General features: G+C 47.8%; 1 protein-coding gene across 1 annotated transcript in view; it reads right to left on the reverse strand.

Moving 5' to 3' along the window:
* Positions 1–21454, reverse strand: part of IKBKB (inhibitor of nuclear factor kappa B kinase subunit beta) — a 543710-nt gene that overhangs the window by 234070 nt on the left and 288186 nt on the right. Inside the window, exons 11-12 of the mRNA XM_078666224.1 lie at positions 20740–20937; positions 20224–20338 (exon numbers count right to left, since the gene is read on the reverse strand). Coding sequence (XP_078522350.1) covers positions 20224–20338; positions 20740–20937 — 313 coding nt within the window. The remainder of the gene's footprint in view (positions 1–20223; positions 20339–20739; positions 20938–21454) is intronic.

A 21454-nucleotide genomic window follows, 5' to 3' on the forward strand; every position in this document is an offset into this window, starting at 1 on the left:
CATACTATAACCGGGGACTAAGAGGGTGTCCTAACTCTCCCTGCCTCTCTTCTTGTTGGTACATACATGAAAAAGAGGACAGAGAGACAAAAAGACCCATCTGTATAACAACATTTAACATAGCAACGGATCAAGTCTCTAACATGGTAAGAAAGCACTGGAGCATCCTCATCAGTGGGAAACTAGATACCCCACTACCCATGTTCTCACATAGGAGAGGCAAGAACCTCAGGGACATCCTAGTACACACTCGCCCAAAATCCCAACTCACGAACAACCAACAGGTAATCAGTACGTTACCCACAGGCCATCACCCATGTGGCAACTGCAGTATGTGCCACCTAACTGCTACCATGAAGAAAGTGACTTTCAACACAAGAACAACTTGGTAATTAAGAACGTTCACCACATGCAACAGCTCAGAGGTGATATACATGATCACATGTAGCTGTAACCTACACTATGTAGCCATGACTACTGGAAAGATCAGCACGAGAATATGTGAGCACCGTAGCAACATCAGGTGCCACAGGGCAAGCACACGGATGACGGCACACTTTAATGAAAAGAAACACCCCAAATGACATGCAATGGGTAGTGTTAGAACATATGACACACTGTGACAATTTAGAACAGAAGCTCCTGGAAAAAGAACAAAGATCGGTGTTCAAATTGCACACAGAAACGATAGGCCTGAATGATAATATCCTAAGGCCTGAATGATAATATCCTAAGGGGACAGTTCACAAGATGAACTACACCTAGGGTACATTGGTGATACAGATCAGAGATTACATCTCAGATAGAGGACCAGACGGTACTCAATTTCACCTCCAGGAAAAGGTCCCACCCACAGACTCCCACGTGAGACCCCAAATTGCTTTTGTAATTCCACTGGCATGATGCAAGGAACCACACAAAGCAACAGCCAAAATCCTACTGCCTCGCTATCAAACATAGGCTTTAGAGCAGTTTCTCCTCTCAGGTTGACACCACACTAACCACACCTCAATTGATAATCTTTTAACTAAATATTGGAGGTGGACCAATTCAGGCCTTTACTTCCAATATGGCGCACAAACCTTGCCAATAATGAAATGCCCATTAACCTTGGTTCATAGTCTTTTTTTCATATTTATTTATTTATTTGCTCATTTATAAAGCGCATGAATCGCCCCACATGGGGTATCGCCGCGCTCATGTTCTCTTTTTTGTCATAGTCTTTTTTCAGTTGCGGTAATCACATCATAAAATGCTGACAAAGTTTTACAATGGCACTAATTTAATTTTTAAAAAAATCCAACCCTGAAAATGATCCTCCCAAAATGGTGCAGACAAGTTTCCGAAACTAGGCGGCTATTTTCTTACAACCACGGTCTAGTCTTTACTCGCATACGAGCATGACTGGGCTTTTTCTTGCCAGCATTTAAACAACATCGGGCTGAAGACACGCTAATATGCAGTCGGCCAGGGTACGAGTAGGTGTCATTGACAGAGGAGTGCTGAGCTAAGTAAGATCTTTTTCTTCCCTAACAGGAACCCAGGATCCCTGATAAACACACATTTTTCCTCCAGGCCACACTATGGGGTATAACTAACCAGTATTTTGCATTTACCCATGGCCCTTCTCTTGACTCAAATACTTTATATACATTATTCTAGGGTTACTACAAGCCCCTCCACCCTGGCAGTCCACGAAGCACAGTGTTGCCAAAATAGAAGTATGTTATTATGTGAACAGTATGTTTATATGTTTGTTTTGTCATGTTTGCTCACGAGTGTTTCTTTCTTTTTACCAATGTTTTTAGCGATTAAGCATGCTTTCTCACAATAGAGTAGTCCAAGGTGTCACATTGGATACAAGCACTAATTAAATATTTTTTACTACTAAGGGCACCAACACAAACTATAGAGGAACGCATTGATTTAAGCACTGCATATGGTTTGGACCTGCCCACGTGAGAGGTGGGCAGGCAATATGTACTAATGTCTTTGTCACTTTATTTCCTTGAACAGATACTACAAGCTCGATTTGAACCGTATTTTTTAAATTTGGTGCTCACACATTAGGTGTGCATCCGTTCTTTATTATATTATTTCTTTAATATAGGAAGTAATTCTCACAGAGTGGTACGCATGGGGCTGGTCACCATGTGGTCCTGAAGAAGAGGTTTAGGGGACACCTCATAACATGTCGACCAAATACTAGGGAAAGTATACACATAGCAGACTTCATCCCTACTATTTCTTTTAAATCTTTTTATTGAGACATCAACAATAAATAAACATCAGGTGGCAGTTTAAACTTTTGCCGGTTTCATCATTACTTTCCATACATCAAGAAAATACGATACAGAATAGTGATAGTGGATCAAGGGGACTCGTGCACCTCTACATCGTCTTGGCGTATCGGAGGTACACAGATATCTCCACAGTAGTGATTCCAATTCTCCCAAACTTTCCCCCACTTTGCAAGACATCCCCTTGCCACATATACTGAGCGCTCTTCAAACATGCACCAATCCAAATCCTTCAACCACTTCTCCACCCAGGGTGCGTGACTTGATCCCCACAGCTGTGCAATATTACGCTTCGCTACCATGCATGCCAGCGTCACCCACTGCTTTCTATACATATTCCGATCTGTGCGTTCTCAAACATTCAGGATACTCCTGCCGGCCTCCGGCCTTATCTCTACCCCCAGGACCTCCCTCATCTTATTATGGATCTTCTCCCAATACGTCTACACCGCTGCACAGTGCCACAAGATATGTATAAACGTTCCAAGTTCCCCACATCGCCTCCTGCAGCACTCCCCACCCCCCTCCGAACGACCCATCCGGATGAGAGTCGGCCCCGTAACATATGACCTGTGCAATATCTTTAATTGCACCAGCCTGAGCCGCATCTGTATCGCCACCACCCGTGGAGAGGAAACTGCCTCCCGCCAATCCTCGTCATCAAATTCCAGCCCATCCTCATTCCAGCGCACTTTAATAAGTGGCAGCGGGTCCTCCATGTTGTTTATGAGCTTCCTGTATATTAGAGAGATGGTCCTCTCAGGGAGGTGACCGTCCAATACCCAGTCTTCAAAGGGGGAGGCGTCGGGGAGCAGTGTATCTTTTGGAATGTGTGCGAGTAGTGCATGTCTAATCTGAAGGTAGTGGTAGTGTTCCCGGTCATGTAGGTGATATTGGCGCTGAAGAGATTGAAATATATGGACTGTGCCCCCTCCCCAAACGTCTTTAATCTGTGTGATCCCAATGAGGTCCCGTTTATCGAAGCCTTTAGACTTCCATAGACTGCCGAGTTTCTCCGAGCTCCACATCGGGGTGGCGAGTGTAAGCCTCCCCTCCCATTTCCGATAACTGTTGGCCGCAAGCCACACCTGAACAGCATGCGCCAAGGGTCCCGCTAGGGGGAAGCGACCAGGCTTAGCATAGAGCGCTCTCGTAAAGTCTACACATGGCACTTGCCAGAGGTCCAAAGCGTATCTCGGGTCTCCGGGGGGACCGTAGTCAGCGTGATTTACTGCTGCTAACTGCGAGGCCCAATAGTATTTCCGTAGGTCCGGTAGTCCTATCCCTATGTCGTACCAAGGAAGAGTGAGTTTAGTGAACGCTATACGGGGCTTGCCATCCCACAGAAGCTGCCTCTGCAGGGACTCTATATCTTTAAAGTAGGAGGCTGGAACCGGGTCCATCGCATTTTTAAGTGCGTACAAAAACCGGGGAAGGGCCAACATTTTTAAAAAGCACCGCTCTACCCAAAAAGGAGAGCGGCAGCGCCTTTCAGTGCGCCACATCTTCTCTGAGTCAAGTCAGTCGGGACCCCAGATTATTAGCAAATCGCAATTTCGGGTCAAACGTAATAAAGATTCCGAGGTATTTAAACCCCACCGGTTCAATCCGAATCGGGCAATTATGTGGAACTACCGGCGGGTCCCCCCTGAGTATAAAAAGAACCGACTTTGACCAATTAATTGCAAAGCCCGAGTATCTCCCAAAAATCGCAAGCACATCTAGGAAACATATCAGCGATCCCCTCGGATTAGTAAAATAAAGCAAGATATCATCTGCATGTAGTGAAATTTTGTCCTCCCATTCCAACGTCCAGCGCAGGCCACGAATCGACCGGTTCCACCTAGCCCAAGCCGTGAGCGGCTCCAGGGCCAAAGCGAAAAGGAGTGGGGACAGGGGACAACCCTACCTCGTACCCCTGCTGAGGGGAAAGTCAGAGGATTTTCGATTGTTCACGACAACTCTGGCCAGAGGGGCCGCGTATTGGAGATGCACCCAGGTAATAAACTCGGGTCCAAAGCCCATCTTCCCCAATACTACAAATAAATAATTCCATTCAACCTTGTCAAAAGCCATAGTGGCATCCAAAGACACCAATACCGCCAGCTCCTGAATCGCGGGGGACCTGCCAGCACCCCATGCAGTCGGCACAAGTTGAGGGCTGTTATTCTTTGTGGCATAAAACCGGACTGATCCGCATGTATCAGGGAGGTGATAACCTTGATCAGCCTTGTCGCCAATAGTGAGATGGGCCTATAAGACGAACACCAAGTGCTGGGTTTGCCCGCCTTATGGATGACTACAATATTGGCCACCCGTTGATCGTACGGTCCCCTCTCCCTGCTCTCCTCGTACATAGAGCGGAGGAACGGAGCAAGACGGTTGGCGCTCAACTTATACAGTTCTATTGGAATACCGTTCGGACCCGTGGACTTCCCTGACTGTACCCCCTTTATTGCCTGTGCCACTTCGCCGTCCGTTAGCGGCGAGTCCAGATATTTCCGATTTTCTTCTGAGAGCTCGGGCAACTGGATGTCTCTTGCACTATTTTCAGCCTCGGTATATCTCCCCGCGGAGGTATATACCTCACTATAGTACTCCGTAAAACTGTCTGCCACAGCCTGTGGGTCTGTGATTTTACGGGCGTCCTCCCTCAGTAGGACCGGTACCAGCCGCTGTAGAAGAGTAAGTAGGGTCTGCTTCCTATGGTCACCCCACTTTTTGTTGTGATTCTCTGGTTTTCCAACTTTAATGTGGCTGTGGGCCTGCTAATGAGACACACAGCCCAGCTGTTCTCTCTCTAAATTGATACCGTGCACTTTAGGTGCATACCAGATTGGTTACTGTGTGACTCCTGTGAGCTCTTGTATAGTGTACCATAGGTACCCAGGGCATAGGTGTACCCTAGGCCTACCAGGGGCTGCAGCATGTATTGTGCCACCCCTGGTTTCCCTTCCAAACTGACACCACAGGTCTGTTCACATAGCCTGGGTAAGGTGGTGTAATCACCCCTTACTTAGATATAGTATACCTATATCTACCTTTACATATGGACACATATACGCCTATTAGCCACTCCTATGGTAGGCCTCGACAATCCTGGAGGCAGAGTGCTTGGCTTTATGTGAGAGGTTGCCCTATAATGAGCTGAGCCCCTCTGCAGCTTTCGGAACCATTTCCTTATAGCTGTTCTATGATATAGCCATACCATATACTCTTAAGTGCATTATAATCCTCGCGGTTAATGCTAACTTTGGTTTGGCTTTATCAAAACATGTTGTGTAAGGTGTCAAACACTTTGGAATACTACCCCCCACTAATTCTGGCGGCGGGGGTAGCATTCCACCCTTCTAGAGGGAAAAGACATGTATGTTACTGCTTTACCGGGTTAAAGTTAAACAGAGCCTCAGCATCACAAAATGGATGCTGCTGCCACAGACACGAGTTTGACCACCTGGTGCTGAGGGAAACTCCAGCAAGGGCAGCCTGGACAATAGGTTTCCTGTCCAGGGAGGTGCCAGCACCTCCCCAGAAAGGGGTTTTGTGTACTGGGGCAGGGAGGGCTGCATTCAGTGAATGCATCTAGACACTGCCTGGGGCACACAAGGTGCTCCATTCATAGCCCGGTTCAAACCAGTTGCGGGGGCACTCCAGCCCCAGCTCTGGCGCGAAACTGGACAAAGGGAAAGGGGTGTAGCCACTCCCTTCTCAAGTCCACCCATAGGACCTAGGCAGGTAATCCAGCCCCTTAGCTTAGTATAAGTATAGGGGCTGTGTCCACAGGACTTTAGATTATCCTGGAACGTATGGCCCTATAAGTGCGTATCTTTGAAGGGGTTAGCGCCAGGATGCTTGCCAGGTGACAGTGCAATTAAGAAATATAATAAATAAATAATAAATAACATAACGAAACTTTGATACAGAACTCTTGGACCTTCGACATTCTATTCTGACTGACTAGAAGACGGAAGACATCTCCCTTGCGGTCAAGGAGTGACCACCCTGTTCAAACAGGCACCAACAGCAACTTTGCCGGTCTGCAGTATCAAGGCTCCCGCCGGAACCCGAAGACTCTGCGACTCAAGAACTGGACTTCCAGACTTCTCTGACCTCGACCCACATCCACAGCAAAGCTAAGACTCGTGGCGGACATGAGAGATGTGGGATCGGACATCTTGGACATCCTGCATTTTGCTACCTGCACTCCTTTCCAGAAGCCTCAGTAAGTTGTGCATTGGGGTACGAGAAGCCCCAGCCCCGAACATCATTTGACCTGAAGCCCAAGCCCCCACACTCCGCGAGTGTCCCGTGGGCCCCGCCTTTACATTCGTGCTCGACGCGTCTTCCCGGCTCCTTGCCCGTTGGCTAGTGAGCCCCCTGAAGTCGCCATCTTGAATCTGGTTGTTCCAGGCTCGCCCCAGCTTCCCTACAAAGGAGAAGCGCCACAGACCTTGCAGGTCTGCAACAAAGCCAATTTGGACATCCTGCGTGGGTTGGGGTTGCCAAGGCTTGTTGGGTCCAATCAGGATACTGACGCCGCAGTCATCTAGATCCATCGTGGGACAGCTCGAATCCAGCTCCTGGTCATAGTCGATGCCTCCTGGACAACGTGGCTGAAGAGACAAACTCATCTTCTTCACCTTAAAGCATCTGACATCGCCTTGTTCCTTCCTGGTTCCTTCCTGGTCACTGGCTAGTGACCCAGACTCTGTCCCCTCTGCTTTCAGGTTCTTCACATCTCCGATCCACCTGGACACTTTTCCCCTGGTCGCCTGCAGCACTTCTTTGCAGCTCTCCATAGGAAACGACGACGAAACCCGACACAAAAAGGTACCTATGCACCCGGCTTCCCTGGGTGAGGTAACACGAGTACTCCGGTGCACCGAGATTTTATTCGGATCCGATGTCTTCGGTATCGAAGATGTCCCCGGTGTCGAGGGTGTTTTCGACGTCGAAACGTGTTTCGGTGTCGACATGGACTGCTTCGACTTCGAGCTTTCCTTGACTTGGAGCTTCGGTGTCGATGTGGTCCGTTTATCGGAACCACCATGATGGGAGACCGAGTGTTTCGGTTTCGGTTTCGTTGCCGGGCTTGAAGGTGGGGCGTCGGAAACTTTTTTCGGTTGTCTGACCGGGCTCGAGGGCGGGGTCGACACTGTGCGGGGTCTGTTCTTTGGTAAAGGGACGTCGTCACTCACGGTTTGTTGGACGTCGATTTCCTCGACGTCGGACTCGTCCACTTCAGACCCCGCCTCGTCGGCCTCTTCTTCCTCCTCTTCTGGGTGCTGGTCCTCGAACAGCTCCAGGATTGCCTGTGACTGCATTCTCGATACCTCGTGTCTTCGGGCTCGACGGTTTCTAATCGTCGATTTTGAAGAGAACGCTGCACAGGCCTCACAGTCCCTGGATTCGTGTTCAGGGGACAAGCAGAGGTTGCACACCTCGTGTAGGTCCTTGTGTGGGAACTTAGCACCACACGTTGGACATTTTTTGAATGGAGTCCTTTCCATGGACCCCGGGCTGGACTACTTCGAGTTTCTCGTAGTCGTCGTCTTTCGAAACGCGTCGGTATGGAAGTGAAGTCGCGTTCGATAACAATACCGTCGAATTGGAAAGGGTTACGCGCCGAATATAACCTTCTTTATCGAAGTCGGTCCGGAGCGCTTCGATCCTCATCCGAACCCGATGGCGGAAAAAACCAATCTAAGGATGGAGCCGATGCCCATGCGCACTAACACCAAGAGGAGGAGTCATCTATGACGACAAAGACTTCTCCAGAAGAAAAATAAGTGCAATCATCCGAGCCCAACACCAGATGGCGATCTATTCATAAATGTACCATCTGCAGCCCATATGCCTCGAACAGATCATATCAAGGTACCTGTAGGTACATATAAATCAAGTCTTAGATATACATAAGTTCTACTGAACTTAGTAGTTGTAGGTGGTACGGGCCTAGCACACCCTGACTGCAACTCCTAGAGAGGTTCTAGTAGGAAACCATTTAGTGTAGGTAGGTGCACACACACCACACCACACCTCACTAGAACATTTCCTTGGAAGCAGGCCCTAGTGGGCCTCTTCAAGACGAAAACCAGAGGGTGCCTTCTAAGTATGACTCATTCACTTTTCATGAATTGAGAAGCCTGTGTGCAGTCAGAAAGTTGAGACAAGGACAGAGTCCAACCTTTAACCACCTGGTAAATATCTTGGTGGCTCATGATGTAGAGAATGCATCAGACCCAGGTAACCAAGGTAGTAGAGAGGGGGGCCATGTCTCAGCAGAGGAAAATACCACTGGAGATGATCCATTGGTCTCGGATGAGGATGATGACCAGGATGCAGTTAATGAAACTGGCCTGGGCAACCTAGGACTATCTGGAGGTGGAGAGGGCCAAGGGAGGCCCCCCCTCCACTCACCCCAGTAGGCCTAACCCAGGAAACAAAAGGCACAGATCACACTCCAGTGGTTCTAAGCATTCTGATTCCTCCGTAGGGTCCAGTGCCTCTGCTGTGAGGAGGATTAGTTCCCCTCAGAGGAGAGAGCACAAAGCTAGGATGAAGGAAGTCAAGCTTAGGATCAAGAGGAAAGACGTTGCCCTTACAAGAGAGACCCTAGCTCTTGAAAGAGAGAAAAAGTTGTGTGGGCTAGAGCCCACTGGTGGCAGCACAGTACCTAGGGATAGGGAAAGGTCTTATGACCATAAAAACCTGAACAAAATTGTCCCTCTCTACAAGTGTGGGGATGACATCCACAAGTGGATAACTGCTTTGGAGAGGGCCTGCAAAGTACAGCAGGTACCCCAGAGTCCGTGGGCAGCAATTATGTGGCTCTCCTTTGCAGACAAAGGCAGAGATAAGCTCCTGCCAGTTAGTGAACAGGACGCTGACAACTACAATGTCCTGAAGAGTGCTCTGATAGATGGGTTTGGCTTAACCACTGAGCAGTACAGGTTGCTGTTCAGAGATACTCAGAAGACACAGACTCAGGACTGGACTGACTTTGTAGATTGTACTACTAAGGCTCTGGAAGGCCGGTTACTGGGAATGACTAAACAGGATTGTATAATTTGATCATGAGAACAAATTCTTAACAACTGTCAGAACCAGTTATTGCATCAGCACCTGGTTGACTCTGACCTGACCTCTTGCTAATAATTGGGAAAGAAGGCAGACAAATGGGTCAGAACCAGTGTGAAGCAGAAGGTACAGAACCAAGGTGGTGATCAGAAGATCAAGACCAAAAGGGTGGGGAGAAGGCAAAAGACCAGAAGTCTTCTCAAGGTCCCCAAAAAGCTTCTAATGGTGGTGGTCCCCAACAATCAAAAAAGAAAGAAGGTCCTAAGAAACCATGGTGCAAAGTATGTAAGGTAAATACTCACTGGACCAGTGATTGCACCAAGAAGGAGGCAGCTCCAGCCACCATTGCCCCTAAGGCAACTGTTCCCCCTAGCACAGCTAATAGTGGTGGTTCTCAACAGAAGGGTGTAGTAGGGTTAACCCTGGGAACTGAGATGGATTCTGGCCTAGTCAGAATATCAACTCAAGCTGTTCTTGTCTGTGATGTGGACATGGCCATGTCCTCTACTGTGAGTCCCATTAACTTGGGCAAGTACAGACAGACTCCTTTAATTAATGACAAAATGGCTCAGGCCTACAGGGACACATGTGCTAGTGTCACAATGGTGACGCCTGGCTTTGTGGACCCTGGACAGATCATACTAGGTGAACATTACCTAGTGACCAATGCTAGCAATGTCACTACCACTCACAGTATGGCAATTGTTAATTTCTCTTGAGGAGGGGTAACTGGCCTCAAAAAGGTTGTGGTTAGCTCAGACCTCCCTGTGGAATGCGTGCATGGCAATGACCTGGAGACTTCACCTTGGGCTGAAGTGGAGTATAGGACCCATGCAGAGATGTTAGGAATATCAGCACATGTTCTTGCTGTGACTATGTCACATGTCAGAAATAGCAATACTGAACTGGCACTGGATTCTGGAACAATGGACCAGTTGCCTACCAGGAGGAGACGCAGTAGGGTTAAGGCAGAACCTTCCCCCTTGCTTCAGGAAGAGAGTCAGACTTCACAGGAAGCTAATTGTGAGACCCAGGAGGATACTGTCCTAGAAGAGCTTGAGCCTGATCAGGTTGAGTTTCTTGGGACAGGGGGGCCCTCCAGGGCAGATCTGAGGCAGGCACAGTTAGACTGCCCTTCTCTTGAACCCCTCAGACAGCAAGCTGAGGCTGCAGTGAATGCTAGTGGGACCCACAAAGTCTATTGGGATGATGGGCTCCTGTATTCAGAGGCTAGAGACCCCAAGCCTGGTGCTTCCAGGAGGTTGGTCATACCTTTGGCATTCAGGAGCTTCCTTCTCACACTAGCCCATGATATTCCCCTTGCAGGACATATTGGCCACTTTCACTGGCCTCACATGTCAGAGGATACCAAGGAGTTTTGTCGCTTCTGTGTCAACTGCCAAGCCAGTGGTAAATCAGGTTGCACCACAAAGACCCCCCTAATACCACTACCTCTGGTGGGGGTTCCCTTTGAAAGAGTTGGGATTTACATTGTTGGACCAATGGATCCCCAAACAGCATCTGGGCACAGGTTTATTCTGGTGGTAGTGGATCATACCACCAGATACACAGAAGCTATTCCCCTAAGGACTACAACAGCACCTGTTGTGGCAAGAGCCCTCTTGGGAGTTTTCTCAAGAGTGGGTTTTCCGAAGGAGGTTGTCTCAGACAGAGGTGCAAACTTTATGTCTGGATATTTGACTGCTATGTGGAAAGAGTGTGGAGGGAACTGCAAGTTCACCAAACCCTACCATCCACAGAGCAATGGTCTAGTTGAGAGATTCAACAAGACCTTAAAGGGCATGACTAAGGGTTTACCTGAAAAGCTTAGGCGAAGATGGGACATCCTACTGCCCTGCCTTTTGTTTGCCTACTGAGAGGTCCCACAGAAGGGGGTTGGCTACAGCCCTTTTGAACTTCTGTTTGGGCATCCTGTAAGAGGACCCCTGTGTCTGGTGAAGGAGGGATGGGAGTTACCTCTCAAACCTCCCAAACAGGACATTGTGGATTATGTACTTGGTCTCCGCTCCAGGATGGCCGAGTACATGAAAAAGGCATCCAAAAACCTTGAGGCTATTCAGGAATTGCAAAAGGCCTGGCATGACCAAAAGGCTGTGCTGACTGTTTACCAGCCAGGACAGAAAGTGTGGGTGTTGGAGCAAGTGGCCCCAGCAGTTCTCCAAGACAAGTGGAGTGGACCCCACACTATTGTTGCACAGAAGGGAGAAGTCACCTATTTGGTTGACCTTGGAACTCCCAGGAGCCCCCCACAGGGTGCTTCATGTCAGCAGATTGAAACCATATGTTGACAGGGCAGACATGGGCTTGCTCATGGCTACAGACGAGGGACAGGAGGAGGAGAGTGACCCTCTCCCAGACCTGCTTTCTCAGAACCCTGATGATGGTTCAGTTGATGGTGTAGCCTTGGCAGGCAGCCTCACTGACCAACAGCTACAGGACTGCAGACAAGTTCTACAGTCCTACAGACATATGCTTTCTCTGACTCCAAGTCAGACCACCTGGTGCTCTCATGAAGTGGACACTGGGGACAGTCTGTCTGTTAAAAGTAAGATTTACAGGCAACCTGCTCATGTCAGGGACTGTATCAGGACAGAGTCATTGAGCCCTCAGATAGCCCTTGGGCCAGTTCAGTAGTCCTGGTGCCTAAACCTCACACCCAAGATGGTAAGAGAGAGATGAGGTTTTGCGTGGATTACAGAGGCCTCAATGCTGTCACTAGGACAGAGGCCCATCCAATACCAAGGGCAGATGAACTCCTTGACAGATTGGCATCTGCCAAGTTTTTGAGTACATTTGACTTGACATCTGGCTACTGGCAGATCAGACTAGCTGATGATGCAAAAGCCAAAACAGCATTTTCAACCCCAGGAGGACATTATCAGTTTGTGGTAATGCCCTTTGGTCTGAACAATGCACCTGCCACATTCCAAAGGTTGGTGAATCAGGTCCTCTCAGGTCTGGATAACTACTGTGCAGCTTATCTTGATGATATTGCTGTCTTTAACTCCACCTCACCTGATCCACCTAAAGAATGTTTTGGAGGCCCTGCAAAAGGCAGGCCTAACTATCAAGGCTACCAAGTGCCAGATAGGGCAGAGTCAGGTTAAATACCTAGGCCACCTTGTAGGTGGAGGTCAGGTTCAACCATTGGAGAGCAAGATCCTGACCATAAAGGACTGGACTGCTCCCCCCACCCAGACACAGGTCAGAGCTTTCTTCGGCCCGACTGGGTACTACAGGAAATTTGTCAAGGGGCATGGTTCCATAGTGACACCCCTTAATGACTCAACTTTCAAGAAAATGCCAAAGAAAGTTCAGTGGACAGTAAGCTGTCAAAAGGCATTTGATGACCTGAAGCAGGCCATGTGCAGTGCTCCTATTCTGCAAAGTCCAGACTACTCCAAAGAATTCAATGTTCAAACAGATGCTTCTGAGTTGGGGGTAGGTGCTGTTCTTTCACAACTGAATAAAGATGGTCAATACCATCCAGTAGCTTTTATTAGCAGAAGGCTGACCCCTAGAGAGGAACGTTGGTCAGCTATTGAGAGGGAGGCCTTTGCTGTGGTTTGGGCACTGAAGAAGCTGAGGCCATACTTGTTTGGTACTCACTTCAGGATTCAGACAGACCATAAGCCTCTCTTGTGGCTAAATCAGATGAAGGGTGAAAACCCCAAACTGCTTAGGTGGTCCATTTCCCTACATGGGATGGACTTTACAGTGGAACATACACCTGGGACTGATCAAGCCAATGCAGATGGACTCTCCAGATATTTCCACTTATAACATGAAGTAAAGTAACATTTTATTTGCACAATTAATTAAAATCATTGCAATAAACACATACAAAAGTGGCTGTTGTAAAAAAGGAGTGTTCGAGTCTATTAAGAAGGTCAGTACGATTGTTAGTTAAAAGAGTAAAGAGACGGTCGTTTGGAGAGGATAGGGCTCAAACTTGGTCAGATGGTAAGATCAAGGAGTTAATGTCTGCAATAAACTTTACAAAGCGTGTCGCCATCTGAGGTGAGTCCCCCCTCATGCAGACATCTAGTGCTTCTTGACATGTCCTGATACTAAGAAGAAGCCAAATTGGTCTCAGCCAGAAAATTCTTTGGGCTCGTAGCCGAGGACAAATACACAAGATGTGAATGAGGTTTTCCTCTTCTTGGTTACAAAAGCGGCATTTGGAAGAAGCTTCTTTCTTATATCCTTGGCCAAGCTTACATGAAGACTAAACTGGTCAAGGTTAGTTTAATGTTCCTGCGTTTGGGGGTGGGGGGTTGTGTAGGAGAGTAGGGTCTGCTTCCTATGGTCACTCCCACTTTTTGCTGTGATTCTCTGGTTTTTCGACTTTAATCTGGCTGTGGGCCTGCTAATCAGACCCACAGCCCAGCTGTTCTCTCTCTAAATTGATACCATGCACTTTAGGTGCCTACCAGATTGGTTACTGGGTCACTCTTGTAAGCCCCTGTATAGTGTACCATAGGTACCCATGGCATAGGTGTACCCTAGGCCTACCAGGGGCTGCAGCATGTATTGTGCCACCCCTGGTTTGCCTTCCAAACTGACACCACAGGTCTGTTCACACAGCCTGGGTAAGGTGTGTAATCACCCCTTACTTAGATATAGTATACCTATATCTACCTTTACATATGGACACATATACACCTATAAGTCACTCCTATGGTAGGCCTCGACAATCCTGGAGGCAGAGTGCTTGGTTTAATGTGAGAGGGTGCCCTAGCATGAGCTGAGCCCCTCTGCAGCTTTCGGAACCATCTCCTTATAGCTTTTCTATGATATAGCCATACCATATACTCTTAAGTGCATTATAATCCTCGCGGTTAATGCTAACTTTGGTTTGGCTTTATCAAAACATGTCGTGTAAGCAAATACTTTGGAATACTCCCCCCCCCCCCCCCGCCAATTCTGGCGGCGGTGGTAGCATTCCACCCTTCTAGAGGGAAAAGACATGTATGTTACTGCTTTACCCGATTAAAGTTAAACAGAGCCTCAGCATCACAAAATGGATGCTGCTGCCACAGACACGAGTCTGACCACCTGGTGCTGGGGGAAACTCCAGCAAGGGCGGCCTGGACAATAGGTTTCCTGTCCAGGGAGGTGCAAGCACCTCCCCAGACAGGGGTTTTGTGTATTGGGGCAGGGAGGGCTGCTTTCAGTGAATGCATCTAGACACTGCCTGGGGCACACAAGGTGTTCCATGCATAGCCCGGTTCAAACCAGTTGCTGGGGCACTCCAGCCCCAGCTCTGGCGCGAAACTGGACAAAGGGAAAGGGGTGTAACCACTCCCGTCTAAGGTCCACCCATAGGAGGGACCTAGGCAGGTAATCCAGCCCCTTAGCTAAGTATAAGTATAGGAGCTGTGTCCCCAGGACTTTAGATTATCCTGGAACGAAACTTTGATACAGAACTCTTGGACCTTCGACATTCTATTCTGACTAGAAGACGGAAGACATCTCCCTTGTGGTCAAGGAGTGACCACCCTGTTCAAACAGGCACCAACAGCAAGTTTGCCGGTCTGCAGTTTCAAGGCTCCCGCTGGAACCCGAAGACTCTCCGACTCCAAAACTGGACTTCCAGACTTCTCTGACCCGACCCACATCCACAGCAAAGCTGAGAACCGTGGCGGACACGAGAGAGGTGGGACCGGACATCTTGGACATCCTGCATTTTGCTACCTGCACTCCTTTCCTGAAGCCTCAGTAACTTGTGCATTGGGGTACAAGAAGCCCCAGCCCAGAGCATCAGTTAACCTGAAGCCCAGGCCCCCACACTCCGCGGTGTGTCCCTTGGGCCCCGCCTTTACATTTGTGCTCGATGCATCTTCACTGCTCCTTGCCCGTTGGCTAGTGAGCCCCCTGAAGTCGCCATCTTGAATCTGACTTGTGATTCTGGTTGCTCCAGGCTCGCCCCAGCTTCCTTACAAAGTAGAAGCGCCACAGACCTTGCTGATCTGCAACAGAGCCAATCTCGACATCCTGCGTGGGTTGCGGTTGCCAAGGCTTGTTGGGTCCAATCTGGATACCGACACCGCAGTCATCTAGATCCATTGTGGGACAGCTCGAATCCAGCTCCTGGTAATCGTCGATGCCTCCTGGACATCGTGGTTAAAGAGACAAACTCATCTTCTTCACCTTAAAGCACCAGACATCGCCTGGTTCCTTCCTGGTCACTGGCTAGTGACCCAGACTCTGTCCCCTCTGCTTTCTGGTTCTTCACATCTCCGATCCACCCGGACATTTTTCCCCTGGTCACCTGCAGCACTTCTTTGCAGCTCTCCATAGGAAACGACGACGAAACCCGACACAGAAAGGCACCTATGCACCCGGCTTCCCTGGGTGACGTAACACAAGTACTCCGGTGCTCCCGTTGGTCTTGACTCTCGAAGTGTCCTAGTTTAAAAGGGTTCCATCCTAGTCCATCCGGAAGTGTCCTTAACTTGTAACTTTGTAACTTTTACGAACTCCATATAAAGTCAATGGGAACCCGCGCCTGTGTTTAGACACTGCCACAGCTCCCGTGGGTCTCCTACTTCCTAACCTTTGGTCGTTTAGTGTAGTCCCAGCGATTCTACAGGCCCCAGGCCTGCTTTCTAACTCTCACATGGTACTTATACCACTTTCTTAGTATATGGTTAGTGAGGCCCCTAGGGCATAACGTATACTCTGCAACTTATTGTGTATTAACTGTGTGACTTGTATTGTATTTTTACCTCTGACCTCTTAAAGAGTGCAGAGGGGTTGTCTTTAGATTAAATACATATATATTTGTTATATACCTTGTGTGGTGTCCTTTCATTTGGTATTCAAGGGATTATATATGGTAAAACAACTTGCTTAACTCGCCTACTGAAGTCTTAGCCTGAAGACTGCTGGTTCATGCTACCACTAGGATAGCTTTCTAGAAGGTTTACTTTACAACCATCATCAATACGGGTCGATTAGACTGGTACAAGGTGCCCACTAGAACTAGTGGACATCATATGGCAGGCTAACTTCGAACAGCCGCGATGCCCACTCACCCTTTTCAAGCCAAGCTATCAACTTCGCCGCCTTATCTCTGTGTTCATACACCCTACTTAGTGTCTCCTCATTCTGCGCTTTGGCCTTTTCCCTGGCGAGGCCTCTGAACTCATTTTGCCTCAGCTTTAATTGGAGCAATCCCTCCGGCGTGGCTGCCGGGACTATTGTTACATCTCGCATGGATTACGGGAACATTCTGCTGCTGGGTGCCTGTAAAGAGGTAATAAAGAAGCTACAGGTGGTGCAGAATATGGCAGTTCGTCTTCTTTTTAACTTGCCTGCCAGATCATCGGCCTCTACCCATCTGCGCACACTGCATTGGTTGCGCATTGAGAGCCGAGTAAAATTTAAAGCCCTGTGCATAATGCACCATATTAAGATGGGTAAATCTCCAAAATACGTGTCCTCTTTAGTGCAGCTTTATGCTCCTTCTCGTACGCTAAGATCTTCTACACAAAACAAATTCCATGTCCCTCGGGTCAAGAGAGCTAAAATGGGCGGCCGCTCATTCGCTCTACTTGCTCCTTCTCTGTGGAATAAGATGCCTCTAACCTTGCGATCTGAAACTTGCTATTTGAGATTCCGTAAGGGAATCAAGACTTGGCTTTTTAACATTTAATATGCATGCTCATTCCCTCTAAAAACCTAACTTATTTGCTGTTTGCTTTAGCGCCGGGAAACCTTCGGGTAGCTGCGCGCTTAATAAATGTAATTATAATAATAATAATAATCTCCATTTCCAATCTCAACACTTCCTCTTCTGCCCTTTCCAAGTCTGCCATCGTTCCTTCTTCTTCTTGACTATCAGGGATGAAGCCTCCCCCCGGACCACCGTTTTATATGCCTCCCACAGAGTCTGAGCTGAGTCCACCGTTTCATTGTTTTCCTGAAAGTACCTGTCTGTGACCTTAATCAATTTCTTCTTAGTGGTGGGGTCCTTCAGATGCCAAGCGCTAATGGGGGCAACCCTGCCTACATTAAAATAATCTATCTCCAACCGGATACAAACCGGCGCATGGTCTGTGGTACCTTTCCCGAGGTGCCGCACGTCCCGGACAGTGTAAGCCTGAGCCGCTGGCACCAGCACGCAATCTATCCTTGACAGGCTAGGATGTGCAGCGGAGACGTGTGTATAGTGCATCTCGCTCATATTGCGCATCCTCCAACCATCCACTAGCCCTGTAGTCTCAAGGAAGTCAGTGAGCCACAGCTATGCCAGCCGCAGCGCACCGAGCGGGCAGTCGATCAACCCCACCGTCCATTAATGGATTAAAGTCACCTCCCATCACTAAGAGGCCCAAGGGCAGGATCAAGAAAATTGAGCCCAAATCATGGAATGTGTCAGATTGCAGGCCTGGCAGACCATAAAAAGAAACAAAAGTGACCCCCCCCCCCACTGTCCTGATATTTGGATGTACCTGCCGCGCTTGTCAACCCAGGTAGCCTGGACAGTCAGGGGAAAGGATTTTTTAACCAAGATGCCGACCCCCTTGACTCCGAAGTGAACCCCGCATGTGCCACCAATTTATAGCCTCCTTTATGCAAGGCCACACAACGGTTCCCAACTAAATGTGTCTCTTGTAGCAGCGCAATATACGGGGAGTGCCTTCGAATAAATTGACGGACCATCCCTCGCTTTATCTTGTCCCCCAAGCCGTTTACATTCCAGCTAAGCACACTTATCCCCAATCCTCGTCTATCGTTCGACATTGTGTAGGTATGGATACAGAATATTCACATCCTTGTCACCTGATGCTAACAAATCCAAACAAAACACAAACGACTCCTTGGACATAGAGCTCGAAAAGGCTCCCAAACCCACCCCCCAACCCTGCACCCCTGCTCATGGCTTGCGCCCAACTCCAACTGGCAGTGTGTCTGTCGCCCCATAAACTAAACTACTGGCTAACTAAAAGTAGAAAAAGGAGGAGGTCAGGACTCTGTCACCCCCCCACCCCTTTGAGTAACCACCCTGCTCTGTGTCAATGTCGAACTATAGTCCTAGGGCCAGCATCAAAACAGCACATGTGGGCTGAACCCACTACCTGACGCTTTCAGAAAGTCCCAGATAGCATGCGGCCACCATCATTCCTCTTCCTGCGGTCCGCCACCTCCATCACAGTCTTGCCTCTCTAGTCCGCTCGGGGCGGCTCTCCAACCAGTCCGAAGTCACCTCCGGGACGTCGAAGAACCAAACCCTCCCTTCAGCCTCCACCCTCAACCGGGCCGGAAACATCATTGCGTATTTCAGTCCTGCATCTCTGAGCTTCTTCTTTACTCCGAGGAAACTTTGGCGCTGCTTCTGGACTGTCTGGGTAAAATCCGGGAAGAAAGAGAGAGTGGCGTTTTCATAACGAAGTGGACCTCCCTATCGGGAAGCCTGCAGGATAGCGTCTCTGTCCCTAAAGTTTAACACCCTCGCAATGATTGGGCGGGGGGGGCCCCGGGCTTGGGTCTCCCCAACGGCACTTTATGTGCTTGTTCGATCGTGAAGAAGTTGCCTAGCCCCTTGGGTCAACTTTCCCATCATTGCAGCCGACAAAGGGAATCAAGTCCTTCACCCCCACGTGGTGACCCATGTCACCCCTTTTGCTAAAGGGGCTTTCCCACGCCCGATCTTCAACCCCTATAGTGTCTACCCCTTAGGGCGAACAAAGCAAGCACAAGGAGATGATGGACAGAGCGCTGAAACTTTTCAGACACTCACCCCCAGTCACAGATCTGGGTTGAATCCATCATCATTCTTTAGCTCACTTCGCCACCTCAGTTCAGACCCAGCTATATGCAAATCAGTCTTGATCCTGTGCCTCATGGGAACAGTCTGTTAAAATTTGTCAGACATGACACTTTGTTAAACATAAGGTATTGGTTCATGTAGCTGCACGAATAATCCCTTTTTGCTTTTCGCCCCAGTCTCCACCTGAATGGATATGTACTTTTCCACTATACGGATGTACTTGCTATTTACTCAATACTGTAATTGGTGCTATTTGGTAACACATTGTAAGAATATATGCAAAATGATGGATAAAGTTTAAAAGAATGTTAATATAATATTTCCCTGTTGCAAAAATAGAATACTTGTTTTAACAAATCTAGCCATTGAGCCAATGTTTAAAGAAAATGTTAGGTTATTTTAGTCATATTTATTGCTACACACTTAATTTCTGGTACATTAATTGGTGTCTTACTTTTCACCTGCTATAATTTTGTGGCATATTGTAAGGAAACACCTTCTCCACACAATTATTTGCTACTTAAAATAATTTATATCAATTACAATTCCATTGAAAACAAAACAAATACTGTTATGTCATGGATTGTCTGTTCAATCACAAAAAAACCTAAGATCCAGTGACATGCGTCAATTACAATGAAACACAAACTTCAAAACTAATGACACACAAGTGGCTAACCCAACAGCAAGCAAACGCTTGAACCAATGACGTGCCAGCATCAGAATAAGTGGCACACAAGCATGGAGACCAAGGACACACAAAGCACTGAAGGGCTAAATTCTTGAAAACATTAACACCAACATCTAAATCAATGGCTTACAACTACTAAAACAAATTACATGAAAGCAACAAACCTAGTGCCACAAAAAAGCAAGCATGAAAAAGCGATGACATGGAAGTATTAAAACACTCAAAGGCAACTGGTAAACAAACAAAGACACATGAGTATAAAAACTAATGCCGAGCACTCTGCAAATCTAGGCTGTAATAACAGTAGTAGTAGCAGAAATGGAGCTAAATAGCAGTAATTAACAGATACTCACGGATACAGTTCACGCTATCAGGATGGGGCCGTAATGATATTTGGGGGTCATAAGCAGTCTTGCTGTTGTCAAACAGAAAAATGAGGTCTGTGTCTGTTGTCCGTCCATCATTTGGCTAAGAAGAAAAAAGTTTCAGACAGGTTGATAGGAATATTTTTGTGGCTCGAATCCGAAACAGGCAATAACTCCGCATTAAAAAAAATGGAAAAGAAAAACACAATATAGTGGCATAGGTGCCATATGCCATCAATGTGCGTCTTTACTATATCTAGTGTGAAAAAGGGCTAGAGGTAAGGGGTGCATCGAGCAGAGTGGAAAAGATACATCACATGCTTTTACAACTTTGGAGGTCACATTCAAACTCTAATCTAATGGGCTTATTACAAGTGGGGAGGAAGTCAAGGGAGGAAATTATTGACCCACTGAGGTATCGGTGGTAAAAGGATCTCACCAGATTTTTGATTATGCTGGCTATGTAGGATCTCTGGATCATTTGAATTACACAATACTACTTACCTTGCTCTCTGCAATACACTGAGTGACCGGTTTCTGAGGGTCCAAAGCAAGCCCTGCCTCCTGGAGCAACTCCTGGTCTGATTCTGAAATGCCAGAGTCCTCTGCGATCCGAGTAATCAGATTTTGCAAGCTCTCGCCCTCGTCCACCACAGAGTACGTGTGTAGCATGCCTGTCACCATGTTCAACACCTGCACCAGCTGAAAAAGATGAAGGATTATACCGCTGATTGGTATGAAACAAGCCATAAGCACTGGTCCTCTGAGACACTTGTGCAAACGCAGTCAGTGGTATTCAGGCATGAATAGAAACAAGCGCCATTTGGGTCACAGACATGTGAACAAACCCACTCTCCCTTATACACAGGCTTATGAACAATGATTGAACAAACTCACAACTGCTGCCCAACGACAAGTGAGCAAAGACAGTCACTGAGTGAATATACTCACACTTTAAATAATCAATGAGCTGGAGCGCTAAGGATAAGAGTGGCTCGTTGATATACCAGTAACAGCAATAAGATTCGAAAAGGTTGCGAAAGCAGGGAAACACATTCTTTCTTTGGAAAACATTTTATTGCGCTTTCTATTATACATGGAAACTCCACTAGCAAGACAGCAGCACTGCAATACTTTAGAAGATGGGCAATGTACAAATGTGGCATGTATTCATTGGCACAAACAAGCTGTACCTAGAAAAGAAAACAAGTTACTTACC

This window comes from Lissotriton helveticus, chromosome 11, assembly GCF_964261635.1.
Source record: "Lissotriton helveticus chromosome 11, aLisHel1.1, whole genome shotgun sequence".
NCBI classification, from domain to species: domain Eukaryota; kingdom Metazoa; phylum Chordata; class Amphibia; order Caudata; family Salamandridae; genus Lissotriton; species Lissotriton helveticus.